Here is an 18140-nt window from a genome sequence, read left to right as displayed (position 1 = left end):
AAGACACAGTCTTGGTAAAGACTGTGCTGAGCACAGTCTTTGGTAAAGACTGTGCAGAGCACAGTCTGGATTCTAAAAGTATATATATTTTTAAAAAAATATATAAAAGATAATTTTTTTAGTTTTTATACATTTTTTGTCCTAAAAAATGGACAAAAATAGACTCGGTCAAAGTTGACCGAGTCCAAAAAGTGGACAGACTCGGCCTCGACTCGTTGATCGAGTCCGACTCGGCGTTGACCGAGTCCAAAGCCGCACCCGTGTCGGGGCGTATCGGCTCGGGTGCGGCGCCTCCTTAGCCGAGTCCGTGTGGCATAGGTTACAACATGCTTCTTTGCAAGGCCATAACAGCTGCCATGCTAAGTTTGAAAGACTGCAAACAGTGGATATGTCCATTTTTTTTTTTACGTAATTTGTAACTTTTCATTATAAAACTCCATTGTAAGCTAATAACCTCAAACAGTATGCATTAATAATGACTGAACAGAATATTCAATCAACACCAAAACCAGAAGCATGGATTCACAGAGGCAAAAGGATTTCTACATGAGAAAGAGGGGAAAATAAAAGAAACTACCAGGGATGTCAATGAATCAGATTTCATTCGATATCTGACCGAATTCAATTCCATTTAGTTGTATTCATTAAGCCAAAAAACATATCCAATTATAATCAGATGCGGATATGGTTTTGATTGTTTGCTACCAAATCCTGAAAAATATCCAAATCGGTTTGATGTAAAAAAAAAAGGATCCAGTATGAGCTCTTCACCATCCAAGTTTGAATACATTTAGCCAACATCTGATTAGTCTAATATGGTATTGGCCACATCTGATCCAAATCTGAACTGTTTACATCCCTAGGAACTACTGACCAACTTATTATGAGACAATAATATCAAAGGCTACAAGAACAATCTTGTGACAATAAAATCAAAGAAAATTGATGCATCCTTTTCTAGGCTACTCTAAACCAACTAATGAAAAGGACAAGTACCCATGGTTACAGGATTCTGTACTTTGGGTAGCAAAGTGCAGGAAAAAAAAAAGGTAATCAAACCCTTTTGATCCAAGTGATTCCACTCTAGTGTACCAAGGACTTTAGGCCTTGCAACCAATGAACCACAACCAGTGAACCAGGTGACTACGGGCTAAACTTCATACTTTCCCCTTTAATGCCTTGAGTGTAACATAGAAAAGAAAAGTGAAGGGGGGGTGGAATCATCCTTTCCACCCTGATATAAAGCAGTTAAGGCTATTTAGCAATATAGAGGGGAAGTTTTATAACCTTCTTTCCACATACCTGTCTTGGTTATTTCCAACCAAAGACATCCGCAGATACTTTTTAGTGATTTTGCAATAAATTAAGGTAGAACAGCAAGGCACAAAGAAACTTGGCAAAACAATTAGTACCCTAGAATAGAGTCATGGAACACTCTTCAGGTGAAGTTCCCTGAATATTAAGGAATGCCTCATCAACTAGCAGTCTGTCTTCATTCCAATTAGCTGCATTACCTTCTACCAAAGACTAGAATGGAAATGGTTAGTCGAGTTTTAGATTACTGTTTTAACTATTTGTATTCTTTAGCAGAATCTTGTACAAATTAGATAAACTCAGTCCAATTTAACAAATCCAATCAAAACTTTTGAAAAGTGCATCAGATTTCACAGTCCCTTTGAATTTGGGTATAAATAGGTAAAATGCACCAAAATTAATGGGTATTGAATAAATCAGAAAAAAGCTTTTCCTTAATGAAAAATAATTCAGAAAAATAGGCTCTTCAAGATTGGTTGAGATGGCAAATGGCTGTCTCTAAACAAATAAAAACAAAAGGATTACATTGCCCTTTTCCTCTTTTTAAGCATGTAAAATATCAATTCTTTTGTTAAGCTTATCTGTAAAAGTCAATAGTGCCTAGTCTATAATTTGGACCCATATCTGACCCTTGTTCCAAACTGGTCAAATTAGAACCTATGTCAGGGACTCTTCTAAAGGGTCGCCGCACCCGCATCGACGCAACGTGGGTGCTGGTGCAGCACCTAATGCAGCAGTAATTAAAATTTGCCACACCGGATGCGGTCAAATGAGCCTGGATGTGGGTTCCGCACACAAGGTTAAATTTGACCAAAATAGACTCGGTCAATGTTGATCGAGTCTATTTTGGTCCTTTTTTAAAAAATGGGTTTTTCAGGGGTTGGGGGGCATTTAGGGCACAATCCCACCCCCCCCCCCCCCCGGCCACTCCTCCCTGACTCCCCCTCCTCCTTCTCTACGGTGGCGACGAACCCAGGTACATCTCTCTAGATCTTTATTCCTCTTCTACCTCCACCTCGTCTCTTTCTATTTTTTTCTTCTCTCTTTCTCCTCCTCCTCCTCCTCCTCCTCCTCCTCCTCCTCCTCCTCCTCTCTTTCTTCTTCTTCATTCTCCCCCTTTATCCTCCTCCCCTCGTTGGCGCAAGGGCTGAACCCAGCCCTGCTGGGTTCAGCAAAACCTAAACCCAGGGCCGCCAGGTTCAGTTCTGCTAAACCCAGGCAGAGGCTCAACAAAATCGACCCCAAGGTTGTTGGTTCGGCTCCTAGGTTCGGTTATGCCTGGGTTCAGCAGAACCGAACCCAGGAGACGAACCCACACCAACTATGTTCGGCTCTGGTGAACTTAGGCCTAAGTTTAGTTGTGGTGTTATTTTTTTTATAAGGAATAGCAATTGTAGATTGTTAATTTAATTTATTGCATGATGAATTGATGATATGATAATTATTTTTATTTCATTAGTGTTAACTTAAAATTGTTAAAAATTATATATATACCCTCTCCACACCTCCGCACCCAAGTTTTTTTAAAGCACCGCACCCGCGCCCATATTTGCACCCGCATCCACACCTATGTGACATAGATTAGAACCAGGCTAAGTTGACTCAACCTGTTGGGCATAGGTGCAGCAGTTTACATTAGCCAGCCCTCCATGAATCCACTAAGCAAAATTGCAACCAGCAAGTTGCAACTTGCTTGCTAGGTCAGATCTGGCCGCATCAAACCAGGCTAGATTAGGTAACAAAAAAGTCAATGTGCATACTATCCTAATCAAGTTATGCAAGCAACTGTTCTCCAGCAGGCAAGGCCGTGCCTGGCTCACCAAATGAGCTGTTAGTGCAAGCAAGGGAAATCACACTCGGAAGTGATGAAGTGATTTCCTAAATAAGGTTAGAATACATGGTGGAACATTTTTCTCTGTTATTCTATATGGATAGATGGTTGAAAATTTCAATTACAAGCATGTGATTGTGTATACTGTTTGACAGACTTAGATCAAACATTCAATGAGGAAGATCTTCTGATATTAGTCCCTGTGCAAGTAAATTTAGCTATTGAGTCAACAGAGAAGTTGTGCTATATGTATATGTTCATCGGCATAAGCCTATGTGTATATAAGTTACATGTATTTGCATTCATGTCTACTAATCTGTGAAGCATAACTTTTTTCTTTAATAACTTGTCTTATGCATGAACAGGCTTACATGTATTATCATCCACCTCTAAACTGAGAAATCCTGGAAATTGTATTCATGATATTATATAATTTTATGTGCTATGGCTATTTTAGATCTGTATAGTATGAGAATAATTTATGGAATTCCATCTTTATTAGTAGATAAGGCAAGCATCACCTAAAGTCACTCCTAGCACATTTGTTTGGCTAGCAAAAATGGCATAGCAATAAAAATCAGATAAGAGTTTTCACGTCTCACATGACAAGTTATAACAAACCTGTGGAAGCAACATAAGAAGGCCATACAAGGACTTCAACAGCCAAATATATCTTCCAGGTTCCAAAAGCTTCAAGAATAAATGAAAATGTTTCAGTACACTCACTAAAAACATAATAATAAAAAGAAAATTTATATAATTTAGGCAGAAATGTTCTTTACTTCTGTCTACTACATGATAAAAATGAAAGATTGGTTTATTCACAACTATAAAAGAATGAGCATGCCGGTCAAATTTCACAAATGGCTAATTCACAAACAATGAAACCATTTAGCAGAAAAGGAAAAAAAACAATACTAGTGATATGAAGCACAAACTAAAATGAAACAAATAAAAATCCAAAGGAAGAGGGCAAGAAATAAAGAATCAGTGACATAACAGTCAGCTACAGGTACAGAGGCCAATGTCACAAATCTCAGTAATGGTGTTTTCTTGATAAGGGAAATGTTGCGTTAAATTAAAAATTCCTGTTTTGTGACAATCTCAGAAAAACAACAGCACATAGAATATCTAAAAATTATGAATATAAAATTCAAATAAAATTAAAAAAGGGTTAACATTTGTGATATTGCAATTTTCAAGATTTCATCAGATTCTGAAAACATTGTGATAAATCATAATATTTTCAAAATACCACAAATATTTGTGACTATGACAAAAAACAGAAAAAAAAGGAATTGCTCCATATCTAATCATAACCTAGTTCTTTCAAAACCTTCATTAATCCCCCATTTGGGCAGAAATATACGAGGTCCATACTATTTAATAAAATTCACAGCAGGAGGGTCTGTTTCTAACATGAGGAGGATATGAAAATGTATCTGGCACACATATTGGCCACATGTTTATGCCAAAATCCTAGAGATCCCTTTCATTTTCCATTATATGGTCTTTCAAACCTTAAAAGTTAGGGTTTCTTGCAACTTCACTTTTATCCAACTCTTAGGAAACTCAATTTATCAGCGTTCCTCTAATCTAACATTTGGGGTTTAAATTCACATACGAAGTGGTTAGATGTAGAAATTTCAGGGCGGAAAAGGAGAAAACCAATTTGCATTCTAGGTTTTTCAACTCCTTAAAGATTGGACATTTAGTGATTTTACCTTGGTCTGAATTTAGGAAGCCCAACTCATGCATGATAGCAAATGACTGCAAGGCCGTGTTTGACCAACAGCTAGAAGTAGCTACTGTAATAGAATCAAGACATATATATATATACATATGAATGTATATATATATATATATAATACAAAGAAAATCAATATATATTTAACACCTCCCCCTCAAACTGATGGTGGAATGACCGAAAGTTTGCCGAGAAAAGAAAAATGTGCTAAAGGCAACGCTTTGGAGAAGAAGTCGACAAGTTAGAACTTTGATGCTACATGTGAAAATTCTATAGTTCCTTTAATGAATTCCTCTCGAACGTAGTGACAATCCATCTCAATATGCTTTGTGCACTCGTGAAAGGTGTAGTTGCTAACAATGTAAATAGCACTTTTGTTGTTGCAATACTGAAATGAAGTGAACGCCCACAACGAAGATCCAAAAGCACCAACACCACAAATCCGATGAACATAATAATCCACCAAATCAGCCAACTAAGGGCGCAAACACAAGGGTCAGTAAGGGCACACTCACAAATAGCTACTAAGGGCACACACCAAGGGAGCACACACATGATAAAAAATAATATTTTATTAATGGGTGAAATGCACAAAGAATGCATAACATGCAAGGGGGAAGAGTCTCCATTATATACACCAAAGAAAGCCCCAATCAGCGGTTAGACTAGTCCTAACGGATAGAATCCTTACTCTAAAATACAAAAAATGCAAAAAATAAAAGAAATACAATACAAATAAAAAAATGTACAAATATATATATATATATATGTATATTAATACATATACACGTTAAAATGTATACCTTGTGTGTGTATGTATGTATGTATATGTATTATTTATTTATTTTTTATTTCTTATTTGTAAACAATATTTTTAGGTTTTTATTTTTGGTCAACTCATGCTGGCTAGCCATTAGAGCTAGTCTAATGGCTACAAGCCCTCTCACTTCTCTCCCATCTTGTGCATATATAGGGGTGATCCCCTCATTGTTTGGTATGCCTCTTGCATACTTTTGTGAATTAATAAAAATATTATTTTTTATATTATGAGCTTTTTTCACTGTGTACCCTTAGTGGCCTTTGTGAGTGTGCCCACAGCGGCTCTTTGTGCTTATCCATTTGGCTTTTTTGGTGGAACATTCATTCTTGTTTGAAGGCTTCATTATCTTTACATGGTATCAAAGCCATAGTGCTCTTGATCTTTGAAGTTGGCAACCTCTTTGTCCGTGTGCTCGTGGAACGCTCCTCAAGGGTTCATGGTGCAATGTATGTGGTGGCAAGTAGGTGTGCTCCTTTTCTACCTCAACCTCTCTCTTTTCTTTGTAATTATGGAGGACAAGGAGAATATCATCGTTGTTCTCATCAAACTAATAATACTAACTATTTAATGTGGTCTTGAATCATGAAGCACTATATTTGGGGCAAGAGGTTGTAGGGATTAGTGGATGGATCCGAATCGAAACCTAAACTTCTCCAAACCAAAGTATAGAACAGAAAGGATGTTGCACTTCAAGATGATGAGAGAACCAAGGTCATAACCGATTATGAAAAGAAATGGAAAGAGTTGAGAATAGGATATGCTAAAATAATGTCTTGGCTTATCAATAGCATAGACATTGAGAAATGTTCTAGCCTAGAAAAGTTTCAGCATTCCAATGATGTGTGGAACTACCTCAAAAATATGTATTCTCTTAAAGATATTGCACATGAATGCAATTTACAAGATAAGATTAGAATCATGACTCAAGAGAATATGAACATTAGAGAATACTATAATGTTTTAACCGAACTTTGAGAAGAATTAGCTCTTCTTGAACCAAAGTGACATTGCCCTTTGAACATTGGGCTCCGACAAAAAACAAATAAATGTGGAGCACTTCTATCATTTCATAAATGGGTTTCGACTCTAGTTCAAAGCCACCAAATCGACTTTTCTTCATAGAAAAAAAAATTCCTCTATTATTGATATGACTGAAGAGCTATGGAGGAAAATAGGTTGAAAACACTCTTAAGAATGATGATGAATCCGTCTTGACCGTATCTAGGCTAGAAACTTATACTTGCACATACAAGCCACCTCACTTCGGGAAACAAGGCAATGAGTATGACAACAAAAGGAGAATCACTTGTCATTATTGTCATGAACCCTTCTGTTATAAGTTGAGAAAAAGGAAGAAAAAAAAGTGGTTTTGGTTGGTCCACCTCAAGAGACCAAGGACATGAGCAACCCATAAGAAACATTCGTTGGAAGCATGTCCTTATCCCAATTGGTGGAAGCGCTTCAACCTCTTCTTAGAGGATCAACTTCCTCAACTAGAGTCATGGTCTCATCCTACTCCGATCCTAGTAAGTCTCTTTTGGCTTCTTGATTCCAATGCATCATTTCATATGACTCCCAACCTTGATATTTTATCCAAATGTCGTACTAATTCAAGCATGTCTAATGTCTTCACTATCGATGGTACATCTCTTGAAATCAAAGAAATAAGAAATTTTCAAAACTCTAAAGTTTTTTCAATTCTAAAAATTAAATATATTCTTAAATTAAATTATCTTTTGTCGGTCTCTCAAATATCAGACCATGAATGTAATGTCTCATTCTCATCAAATGGTTGTTGAGTGCAAGATCAATGTCTCTTCATTAAATGGTTATTGGATACAAGATTGTTAGTGAAGGAAGTTGATTTGGGAAGGCCATAGAAGAGTCCTCTAGTACATACACTTTTTTAAAACACCAAAGAATATGTTTTGTTGTAATATTCAAAAATTAGATTTGGATTTGTGGCACAAAAGATTAGGACATCCAAATGTATTCAAAATTCCATATTTTCTAAATTTGGAAAAAATTTGTAACATTGACAAATTTACTTGTAATGGTTGTATTCTTTATAAAATGAAGAAATTATCATTCCAAGAAAGGACTTTTGTTCCAACTAGACCACTTGAGTTAGTTCATTCGGATGTTTGGGGTCAAAACCGATTGTATCAAAAGGTGAATATGCATATTATGTGACATTTGTGGATGATTTTTCTATATATACTTGGATTTACTTAGGCATAAGCCAGCAGCTATGTCACATGGGTGCGAGTGCGGGTACGGGTGTGGGTGCGGGGGTGCGACACTTTCAAAAACCTTGGGTGCGGGGGTGCAGCAAAATATATATATATAGAAGGGGGGTCCGGGGGTTCCCCCCGACGCGGGTCCCCCAAGAATTTTTTTTTTAAATTCCGCAGCCCATTTCATCAGGCAGATTTTTTTTTTAAATCCAAAAAATGGACCAAAATGACCCTAGGTGCGTTAACCGCACCCAAGATCAGGTTGACCGCATCGGGTGCCGCACGCACACCCGCGTCGCATCGCGTCGACGCGGGTGCGGCACCTGTCTGGTTGAATCCCTGTGACATAGGCCAGAAATCTTTTTGCATTTCCAATTTTTTCATAACTTGGTCAAAAATAGGTTTGATAATGACATTTCTATCTTTCACATTGATTTAAGGGGAGAGCTTTTGCCAAAAGAGTTAAAAGATTATCTTAATTTGCATGTCATTACACATCAAAGATATTGCCCACACACATCACAACAAAATGTTTTGGTTGAAAGAAAATATAGGCATATTATGGAAACCACGAGAACTTTCTTATTGTGTCATGTTCCTAAAGTTTTTTAGGTTGAAGCCGCTTTAACCATTGTGTATCTTATAAACAAAATGTCATCCCCATTATTACAAAACATATGCCCTCTTGAAAAACTTTTCAAAATTACTCCTGATTATTCCAAATTAAGAGTCTTTGGATGCAAGTGTTTTGTCTTAACTAACAAAAATGACAAGCTTTCTCCTAGAACTATTCCTTGTGCCTTTATTCAATAAGAAGACAACCAAAAAGGTTATAGGTGTTTTTATTCTAAAAATGAAAAATTATATGTTTTTGTTGTGTATAAATAGGGGTGTCCCCCCTCTTGTAAATACAATGCTTTCTCAAGCATTTTATCTCAAATATATTTATATTTTTTACTTGTGTTCTTGGCCTCTAAGAGGCCCTTGTGCATGTGTGCTTGTATTGACCCATAAGTGGTCTTTGATTGGTTGTGTTCTTGTGTTCTTGTAAGCCCATAAGAGGCACCTACTTGTATCTTTTGATTTCATTATAGTCTAACTAGCTGTTAGACTAGCCATTAGGCATACCGAACAGCTAGATCTCAACAGCTAGATCAAAAAGAAAAATATATATATAGACTATATAATACACAATATATGTATATTACATAATATACATATAAAATACAAAAAAAAAAGAAAAAATAAAATACATTCTAAAAAGAAAAATAATATATACATATGTATATATATAAACATATATGTAATACAAAGCAAAACAATATATATTTAACAGCTACTTCATTACATTCATCATTTTAACCCGTGTTTTAGATTGTTGTCAACAGAACAAATACAGCATCTAGAAAATCTACAAATAAAAGCTCTATATTTATTTAATAAATTCCCTTCAAACATCTGACAAACTGTCATGCACGAGGTCTAAGTAATCATACCTAAGAATTGAATTTCAAAGGAATAAAAGAGAATTTCAGAATATAAGCTGGAAATAGTTGGGATATTTGTCACAATCTTTACATTTTATAGATAAAGAGCAGTTAACTTAAAAGACAGATAAAGCATCATGGCTATAATGCAAACATTCCAGTTAGTTTCAAAACTCAAAAATATGAAGTCAATTCATAGGGTGAAGTATATGGTATTCAGGTCAAATATCGTAGAAGATGTCCCACAGACGACTTTTTCCTTTTTTGAATTTTCAATTGTCAACTCCATACCCTAAATCAAAATTTGTATAGCCTGGTTTTTGTATCTTGTTTTCCCAGTGTTACTCTTTCATCTAACTGATGAAGAGGAGAGGGTTAAATCCATCCAAAAGATTTTCCAAAGGAACAGGGCCCAAATGCATGTTTCAAGTTTCTGACCAACTTTCAGAATCAGCTTTCAATCCTTGATCTAGAGCAAACATGGAATTCCATCAAGAATAACTATGTCAGATTCATTTTGCACATTTGAGTTATTGCTGTAAATAAAGAAGAATACAGCCACCTGCAATCTTAAGTAAGCAAAAATTGGAGTCTCCAGCAGACGAATCAATTTGTCGACCTGAACCAAGAATTTCACATTTATGTCTTCCTCCACCAGAGACTGAATAGCGGAACTGGCATGCTGATATGCCTGTGCAGAAGGAAAGAGAACATAAATCAATTAAATCCAATAGTTGTCAAAAAGGCACGTCAATATGACCACTAATGTACCTACCTGGGCAAGAAAGCAGAGACTTATTGTTGCCATAGGTGAGTGACACCAAGATGAATATAAAGCAATGAATAAGTCTCTACCAGCAGTATTCATCAAAGATTGCTTCAGAAGTGCTCGAAGTTCAGCCAGCTCGGATGAGGTTAGCAAAATCAAGTTCAGCGCCTGCAACATGAACATAAATTGAATTATATGCACGAATGATGAAATCAAACCAGAAAGATATGCACATGGCAATATGATGATACTCCATAAAAGTAGGTAGACCTGAATCATGATGGAAGCAAAGTCCAAGTCAGTTTCACCCTCCAAGATTGTAGAAAATTCTCTATAAACCCTCTCAGCATCCAAAAGAACGCATAACTTCCGGACTATTAATGCACCCCTCCTGATAAAAAGAGGAGAAACAAGGAGTTAGAAGCAACACACTTGCATAGCCTAAAATGCAGAAACCAGCTGGTGATTGATCTCAACGAATATACTCACTTCTCCAGAAGTGACTGCTCTACACGAAATTTATGCACAAGAAAAACAAGAAGATGCCGAAAGTGCATTGCATCTGTTGCGATGCATGCATGCACCTCTAAAACTAATGACACCACCTGTCAACAAAGCCATATGAATCAAATATCCATCCATTCATGAATATTAGCATCTATTAGATGTGCAGCCATATTCACTTTATCAGTAAATATTGGGCATATTTCTCAAATCTTAGAATCTGTAACCAAGGCAGCTAGAAAACACACTGGACACTATTATCCAAGACATTGAAATTCAGGATAGTTGTCAATATACGGAATTGTGAAGAGAACTGGACTCATGATGCCTATTACTGAGAAGCACAATAAATAGGCAGCAGGTTCACAGCCATGCTACCACTGCAAGCAGTTAAATCACGAAACAAGAATTGCAGCAAAAATGGGAAAAATAATTTAAATTTAAGATCTATTTCGGCCACAATGAGTCACATAAAATAGTATTTTTCTTTGGGAGATGGGAGAAGAAAGCATCTTCAATAATGAAGCAATAAAAATTTATATAAACAAACAAAATACACAAAAGCATCCAACTTCTGTTCGGTCATTTACTCCAGAATAGTTTTATTAGCTACACATCCGTCCATTGATAGAATGACCTGTGCAGGCAGAACCAAATGGAAGAGCTAATACATATGCAAGAAGAAAGCCTGGATAAATTTAGCAAGCTACAGACTGAACAATGTAAGAACCAAATGACGTACGATTTACAAAAGAAAATGCGCTACAGTGATCAAGAACAACAAAGAGAGACATATCTTCATTGTCATTTATACAACTCATTCTAATAACAAAATACTGAAATAATATTTGCATCCCAAAGAAAGGCCTACAACTAAATTCAAGATGCTTCACATTATAAAATAGGATTCACAAAAAAGCTAAGTTTCAAATAAGCAGCTGGAGCTCAGCTTCTTCTTTCAGTCCAGGAAATAGGGCTGTAAGCTAACTCAGCTACTTTTACTTGGAAGCCTTGAGCAAGAAAAAGATGAATACATTTAGTCATTGTAATCTATAGCACGAAGTTAAGAGAGAGGCATATGAAGAGAAATGCTATGAAGTTGACCCGGATAACAAATAGATAGTTGAAAAGGAAGAATCAGTACAACAACTACAACTACGCCTTCATCCCAAAACAATTGGGGTCAGCGATATGAACCAAAAAAGAAATTCATTTTGGGTCTTCCACATGAATCATTTTCCTCCAATCATTTCTATCCAACGCCATGTCCTCGGTGAGGTTCAAAGCATTCATATCCTTTCCTATCATCTCCATCCAAGTCTTCCTAGGCCTACCCCGACCTCTTTTAACTAATATATTTTCCCATTTCTCCAACCTTCTAACTGGAGCATCATTAGGCCTTCGCCGAATATGTCCAAACCACCGTAAACGATTCTCTCGCATCTTATTTTCAATGGGTGCAACACCTACCTTCTTACGTATCTCTTCGTTCCGAATCTTATCTTTTATTGTATTTCCACACATCCATCTAAGCATCCGCATCTCAGCTACACTCATTTTTTGAATATGATGTCTCTTGGCAGCCCAACATTCCGTACCATATAGTAAAGCGGGTCTAATAGTCGTCCTATAAAACTTTCCCTTCAACCGCAATGGCATTCTACGATCGCACAGCACTCCAGTAGCACTTTTCCATTTCATCCACCCAACCTTTATCCTATGATTTACATCTCCATCAATTTCTCCATACTTTTGAATGATGGATCCCAAATATTTGAAATAATCATTCACCGGTATATCTTGCTCACCAAGCTTCACTACACTCCCATCCCTACTTCGTTGCTTACTAAACCGACATTCCATATATTCAGTCTTACTCTTACTCAACTTAAAACCTCTAGCTTCCAATGTCTGTCTCCATAATTCTAACTTAGCATTAACCCCAGCTCTAGACTCATCAATCAAAACAATATCATCAGCAAACAACATACACCACGGTACATTTTCTTGAATTGATCTCGTAAGCTCATCCATCACTATCGCAAATAGGAAAGGGCTTAAAGCAGATCCTTGATGTAACCCAACCGTTATCGGAAAATTGGTTGTCACCCCTCCACAAGTGCGGACATTGGTTACTACTCCTTCATACATATCTTTAATTATACTAATGTACTTGAGAGAAACACCTTTCTTCATCATTGTCCACCAGAGAACGTCCCTAGGTACTCTATCGTATGCCTTCTCTAAATCAATAAAAACCATATGCAAATCTTTGTTCCTCTCTCTATATCTTTCAATAAGTTGTCTAAGAAGATGTATAGCTTCCATAGTTGATCTTCCAGGCATAAAACCAAATTGATTCTCCGATATCATGACAACCTTCCTCAACCTAGACTCAATCACCCTCTCCCAAAGTTTCATAGTATGACTCATGAGTTTTATACCACGATAGTTTGTGCAATCTTGTATATCACCCTTATTCTTATATAAAGGCACCAAAGTACTCTTCCTCCACTCATTAGGCATCTTATTTGTTCGCCAAATCAAGTTAAAAAGATTTGTCAACCATTCTAAACCTTTCTCTCCCAAGCATTTCCAAGCCTCGATAGGTATACCATCTGGGCCAACTGCCCTTCTTGATTTCATTTTCTTCAAAGCCTCTGCAATTTCTTTCTTTTGAATCTTGCGCATGAAGTCACGATTTATCTCATGAAAAGGAATGGAGAAGTCTCCAAGATCTTGAGCATGACTATCATTAAATAGCTTATCAAAATAATCTTTCCATCTCTCCTTAATCTCCTCATCTTTGACTAAAACCCTTTGCGTTTCATCTTTGATACATCTAACCATACCCAAATCCTTCGATTTCCTATCTCTCATCTTTGCAAGCCTATAAATATCCTTCTCGCCTTCTTTGGTATCCAACTTGTCATAAACCTCCTTATATACCTTAGCCCTCGCGTTTCGAACAACTTTTTTAGCTTCCTTCTTTGCTATCATATACTTCTCCAAATTCTCATTATCACGACTCTTACTTAGATTTCTATAACACTCTCTTTTAACCTTAATAGCTAATTTGACATCCTCGTTCAACCATGATGTATCCTTACCTAGTGGTGCACCGCCTTTAGACTCACCCAATACCTCCTTAGCTACTTTTCTCATACCACCCGCTATCTTATTCCACATTGATTCTGAATCCTCCTCGAGACACCAATCAACTTCCTTAACTACCTGCTCTACAAACATTCCTTGTTTAGCTCCTTTCAGTGCCCACCACTTAATTCTAGGATCTATCCTATGTCTATCCCTTTTGCGGCATTGTCTAATTCTAAGATCTAAAATTAAGACTCTATGTTGTGTAGCTACACTTTCTCCTGGTATAACCTTACAATCGATGCAACAACCCCTATCTCTCTTTCTAAGTAGGAAAAAATCTATCTGACTCGTATTAACCCCACTTTTAAATGTTACTAGGTGAGACTCCCTCTTCCTAAACCAAGTGTTTGCTAAGATCATATCATAGGACAAACAAAAATCTAAAATCCTTTCTCCACTTTCATTTCTTTCTCCTATACCATATCCTCCATGGATATTCTCAAATCCCTCCCTACTAATGCCTACATGTCCATTAAGGTCACCGCCGATGAAAAGCTTTTCTCCATAAGATGTCTCTTGTACTACTCCATCTAAATCTTCCCAAAATTGATGCTTAATGGAATCATCTAAACCTACTTGAGGTGCATAAACACTAATAATATTAATAATATCCGTACCTAATACTAATTTAATAAGTAAAATTCTATCACCCTTCCTACGGACCTCAACTACATTATCTATAAACTGACGACTCATAACAATCCCTACTCCATTCCTATTCCTATTTATTCCTGTATACCAAATCTTATATCCCCAAGGTTCTATCACTTTAGCTTTCTCACCTACCCATTTGGTCTCTTGAAGACATAAAATATCAATCTTTCTCCTACACATAACATCTACTAACTCTACCAACTTACCAGTTAAAGACCCTATGTTCCAAGTGGCTAACCTAATTTTATGGTCTTGGACTAACTTCTTTACCCCCACCCGTCCAACAAAGTGAGGGAACCCTTGCCTATTTGACACCACACCCGGGCGCCGGTGTGACGCGTCGCTTCTGGGCGACGACCTAGCAACCCTTGCACATTTATCACTGCCTCCGGGCCTAGAGAGTACAGCGCGTCGCTCAGTAGGGAACGCCCCAACGAAATTCTCATATTGGTTCATTTTCATAGGATATGACAAAGTTTTTATGTTGGCTGTCACAGGCCTACCGCAACCCTCCTCCTTTATCCGGGCTTGGGACCGGCAGTGTATAACTACAAAGGAAGAATCAGTGTTTCCTAAAAATCACAATTGCTTGGAGAACTCATGTCAGAAAGCCTCACTCTACATCAAGGTTCACAAAATTATGCCTATGAAAGGCAAGACTATATCATTATCATATTTTAGCGGTGAACTTATATCACATTTTGCCTTGGTATATATACATTAAAAAAATTCTTAATTAGTATATGATTAATAATTTAAAGCATGATTTGTTGCTAAACGAAAAAGGAAGTGTTTATTGAGGAGGCAAGTGTAGATGATGAAGAAATGGAGGACAAAGACTAGGAAAAACAGCTTATACCAATGAGTCAGATGAGAACTACATGATAGTTTGGAGATTGATGATGATAAGACAATGGGTGAGTCTAATGCATCCTAGTCTATAGTACAGGGCCATAGGCAATCGTCATTCGAGTTTTTCATCAGGTTGTTTTATAAAGATATTACCTCTATGGCTCCAGTAATCTTAAACTTGTGAAATTTACGCTACTCCCAAGTTGGACAAGTGCATGCAGTATTACATTTAATAACTTTATTGATACGTTATAGCAAATAACTATTTTATGTTGAATTAATATTAGTGATTTCAGTTTTCTTTAGTTGAATGATCATATCTTATTTGTTAGATAATTGAAATTATTTATTGTACTTGTTGCTTGAAGTTGGTTTTGGAATTTATTTTTGGTTCTTTATTTGTTAGTTTTTGTCGGTTCACAAAAATGCATTTGTTTCTATCTATTTGAGTTTTTAAAAATTGTTTTATGTTTCACATTTATTTGTGAAGCTTAGCTTTATTGCTTCAGGGAGGTTCAAAGCTTATGTCTCACTTTTTGGGGTTGTAGTGCCTCGCTACACCTCAACGCTTTTCACATCACTAATCCAACCTGAAATTGAGGGGGTTCTCATTGGTTAGTTAATGTTTTCTTACACAACATGAGTACTTCAAAATGCATAGTATACCCATGTCAATCTAGGTGCTTTTGGATGCTGCCACAAATAGACTAGTATATAGCATGTAGTATGTAGGATACTATATATTTCTATGAAACTTTTATACTTTCCTTATTTTTTTCCTTTATATTTTATGGAGTTCTCCATTCACACATATATATATAAGTGAATGTATGGGCGTGTGCAGCTATACACAACCTAGCAGCACCCTTGCCGTTTTTTTATGGATACTAGCCATGGCATACTGCTTGAACCTTCATCATACTATGTACTTGCACCCATACCTAAGTGACACTTGTCCTATTAAGATGCTGAAGAGGATGATCACCACCCAACAGCAATTCCAGAGGGATTTGAACCTGATTGTCCAGGATGGAACAGGATATTTGATGGAAGAACAGGATATCTAATTTCAATTACTTCTAGTTTCAGCTTAGTCAAACTCTCGTGCATGCATGCCCTCTTAACATTTCTATCAGGCCACTTACCTTAGCTCCTTGGGCAAGAACAAGAAAGAGATGGTACTAGATCTGGCACTGCTCACTGTTTCATGCTGGGTGGCTCACTTGGCTGGAGAGAAACTAGTGTTTTGAATGTTTAGGAGAGGAAATCGAGATATTTTGAAGGTATCCAACATGGAGTGGACAAGGACAATTCACCTTAATTAAGAATAGCATTTGATTATGTGCCATTAACAAATGATCAGGCTTAGACATTACATGGATTGAATCACCTAGAATTGGGTTATTCAATGATGTGTCTCTTAATTCCTTTTCATTTTCACTCTCTTTCTTTGACTTCTCATCACAGTGTTTCATCTGATCTAGTTAAAGCCTTCTCCTTTTTTTTAGATGAACTAAAACACCTTCCAAATTTCATCTGGAAAGGATATCAAGTGACAAAATAATTCTAAGGGTGGTCCTTATATCTACAAAAGCTTTGAATGGCAAAGTATCTCCAAGAACCCAAAAACGGCTAAATTTTATCTAAATTCCTGCATAAGTTCAACCAAAAACTTAGAGGAAATAATATTTAGTGTTAAAAACTTGTTGGATTGACTTGGTGTCTCGCCCACTCAACCTGGATGGGTCATTTACTGGATCAACCTAGTGAATGACACAGAATTCACACAAGACTTGAACAAGTCATTGGTTGACTCAGTTGAGTAAGGCGAGTCTTGGTATGAGAGTCATACATATATAAACTCCCACTCTTGTATCACATATAAAAGGTTAATAGTTATAAGAGCACCACTTTGTATACATATATAAATTATAACTAATTATTAATAATACATTAGTAACATAATATATAACAAGCATATTATACACATATTTACATATAAAATACAAAGTTCTCATAACCCAGCCAAGTCATGAGACAACCATGCTGGGACAAGTCACAAATAATTGGATTTTAAAAAATTGCTCCATTTGCCACCTCCTTCACAAAATCTAGGCCTTACAACAAAATTCAATTACATAAACTAGACATGCTTATCACACCATTTTAAAGGGACCAATTTCACGCAAACACATGCAAAGGGTCAAAAGTAGCCACTACAAAATAAAAGGTTAGATAGAGTATTCTGGTTTGTCATATATCTCTTTTCCATTTAGACATAACACACATCTCTGGCATCATTTTTCCGCACTAGAACATTTCCTCTTTTCCTTTGGAGGCTAGGATGGGGCATACTCTCCTGGGGATAGTATGAATAATGAAAGTCAGCTACGTTAGCCTTCTAAGTCCTAATGGCAAACCACAACCAATATTTCACTTGGTTTAGAATGGCTTATGCAAACCCAGCCATCAGGGATCCAAGCTCTAAACACACAAACAATTGAAAAAAAGGACATATTCAGAAGTGCAACCAATCAAGAATATCAAGGCCCAAGTTATGGATCCGTCAAGCTTTCAACTAGAATTATATTGCCAATAGTGATGGCAGTACTAAATTTCCAAATCTTCCAAATTATAACCTGAACAGCCTTGCAATTCTCCCCAAGCAGAATTGGAATTAACTTTTGTTTACCAAATAATCTGGTAAGTACAAGAAAATTTTCCTTTCAGCCATGCAAGGGTAAAAGATGATTCAGTACATGTGCA

The 18140-nt window shown here is 36.7% G+C and overlaps 1 protein-coding gene across 6 annotated transcripts in view; it reads right to left on the bottom strand.

Annotated features, from left to right (window-relative positions):
- The window catches only part of LOC149846977 (protein VAC14 homolog), a 64726-nt gene that overhangs the window by 30962 nt on the left and 15624 nt on the right, over positions 1-18140 (bottom strand). For 3 of the 6 annotated variants that reach the window (XM_089996715.1, XM_089996716.1, XM_089996718.1), the window contains exons 14-18: positions 10695-10810; positions 10476-10596; positions 10212-10373; positions 9999-10127; positions 3767-3835 (exon numbers count right to left, since the gene is read on the bottom strand). In XM_089996715.1, coding sequence (XP_089852841.1) covers positions 3767-3835; positions 9999-10127; positions 10212-10373; positions 10476-10596; positions 10695-10810 — 597 coding nt within the window. Of the gene's footprint in view, positions 1-3766; positions 3836-9762; positions 9906-9998; positions 10128-10211; positions 10374-10475; positions 10597-10694; positions 10811-18140 lie in introns of those variants that run through there. The other 3 variants (XR_016430330.1, XM_089996719.1, XM_089996717.1) reach the window with 3 other exon arrangements.

Source organism: Nuphar pumila, chromosome 2 (assembly GCF_984573655.1).
Source record: "Nuphar pumila chromosome 2, dmNupPumi1.hap1.1, whole genome shotgun sequence".
NCBI lineage: Eukaryota > Viridiplantae > Streptophyta > Magnoliopsida > Nymphaeales > Nymphaeaceae > Nuphar > Nuphar pumila.
This window is presented reverse-complemented; position numbering and strand designations above follow the sequence as displayed.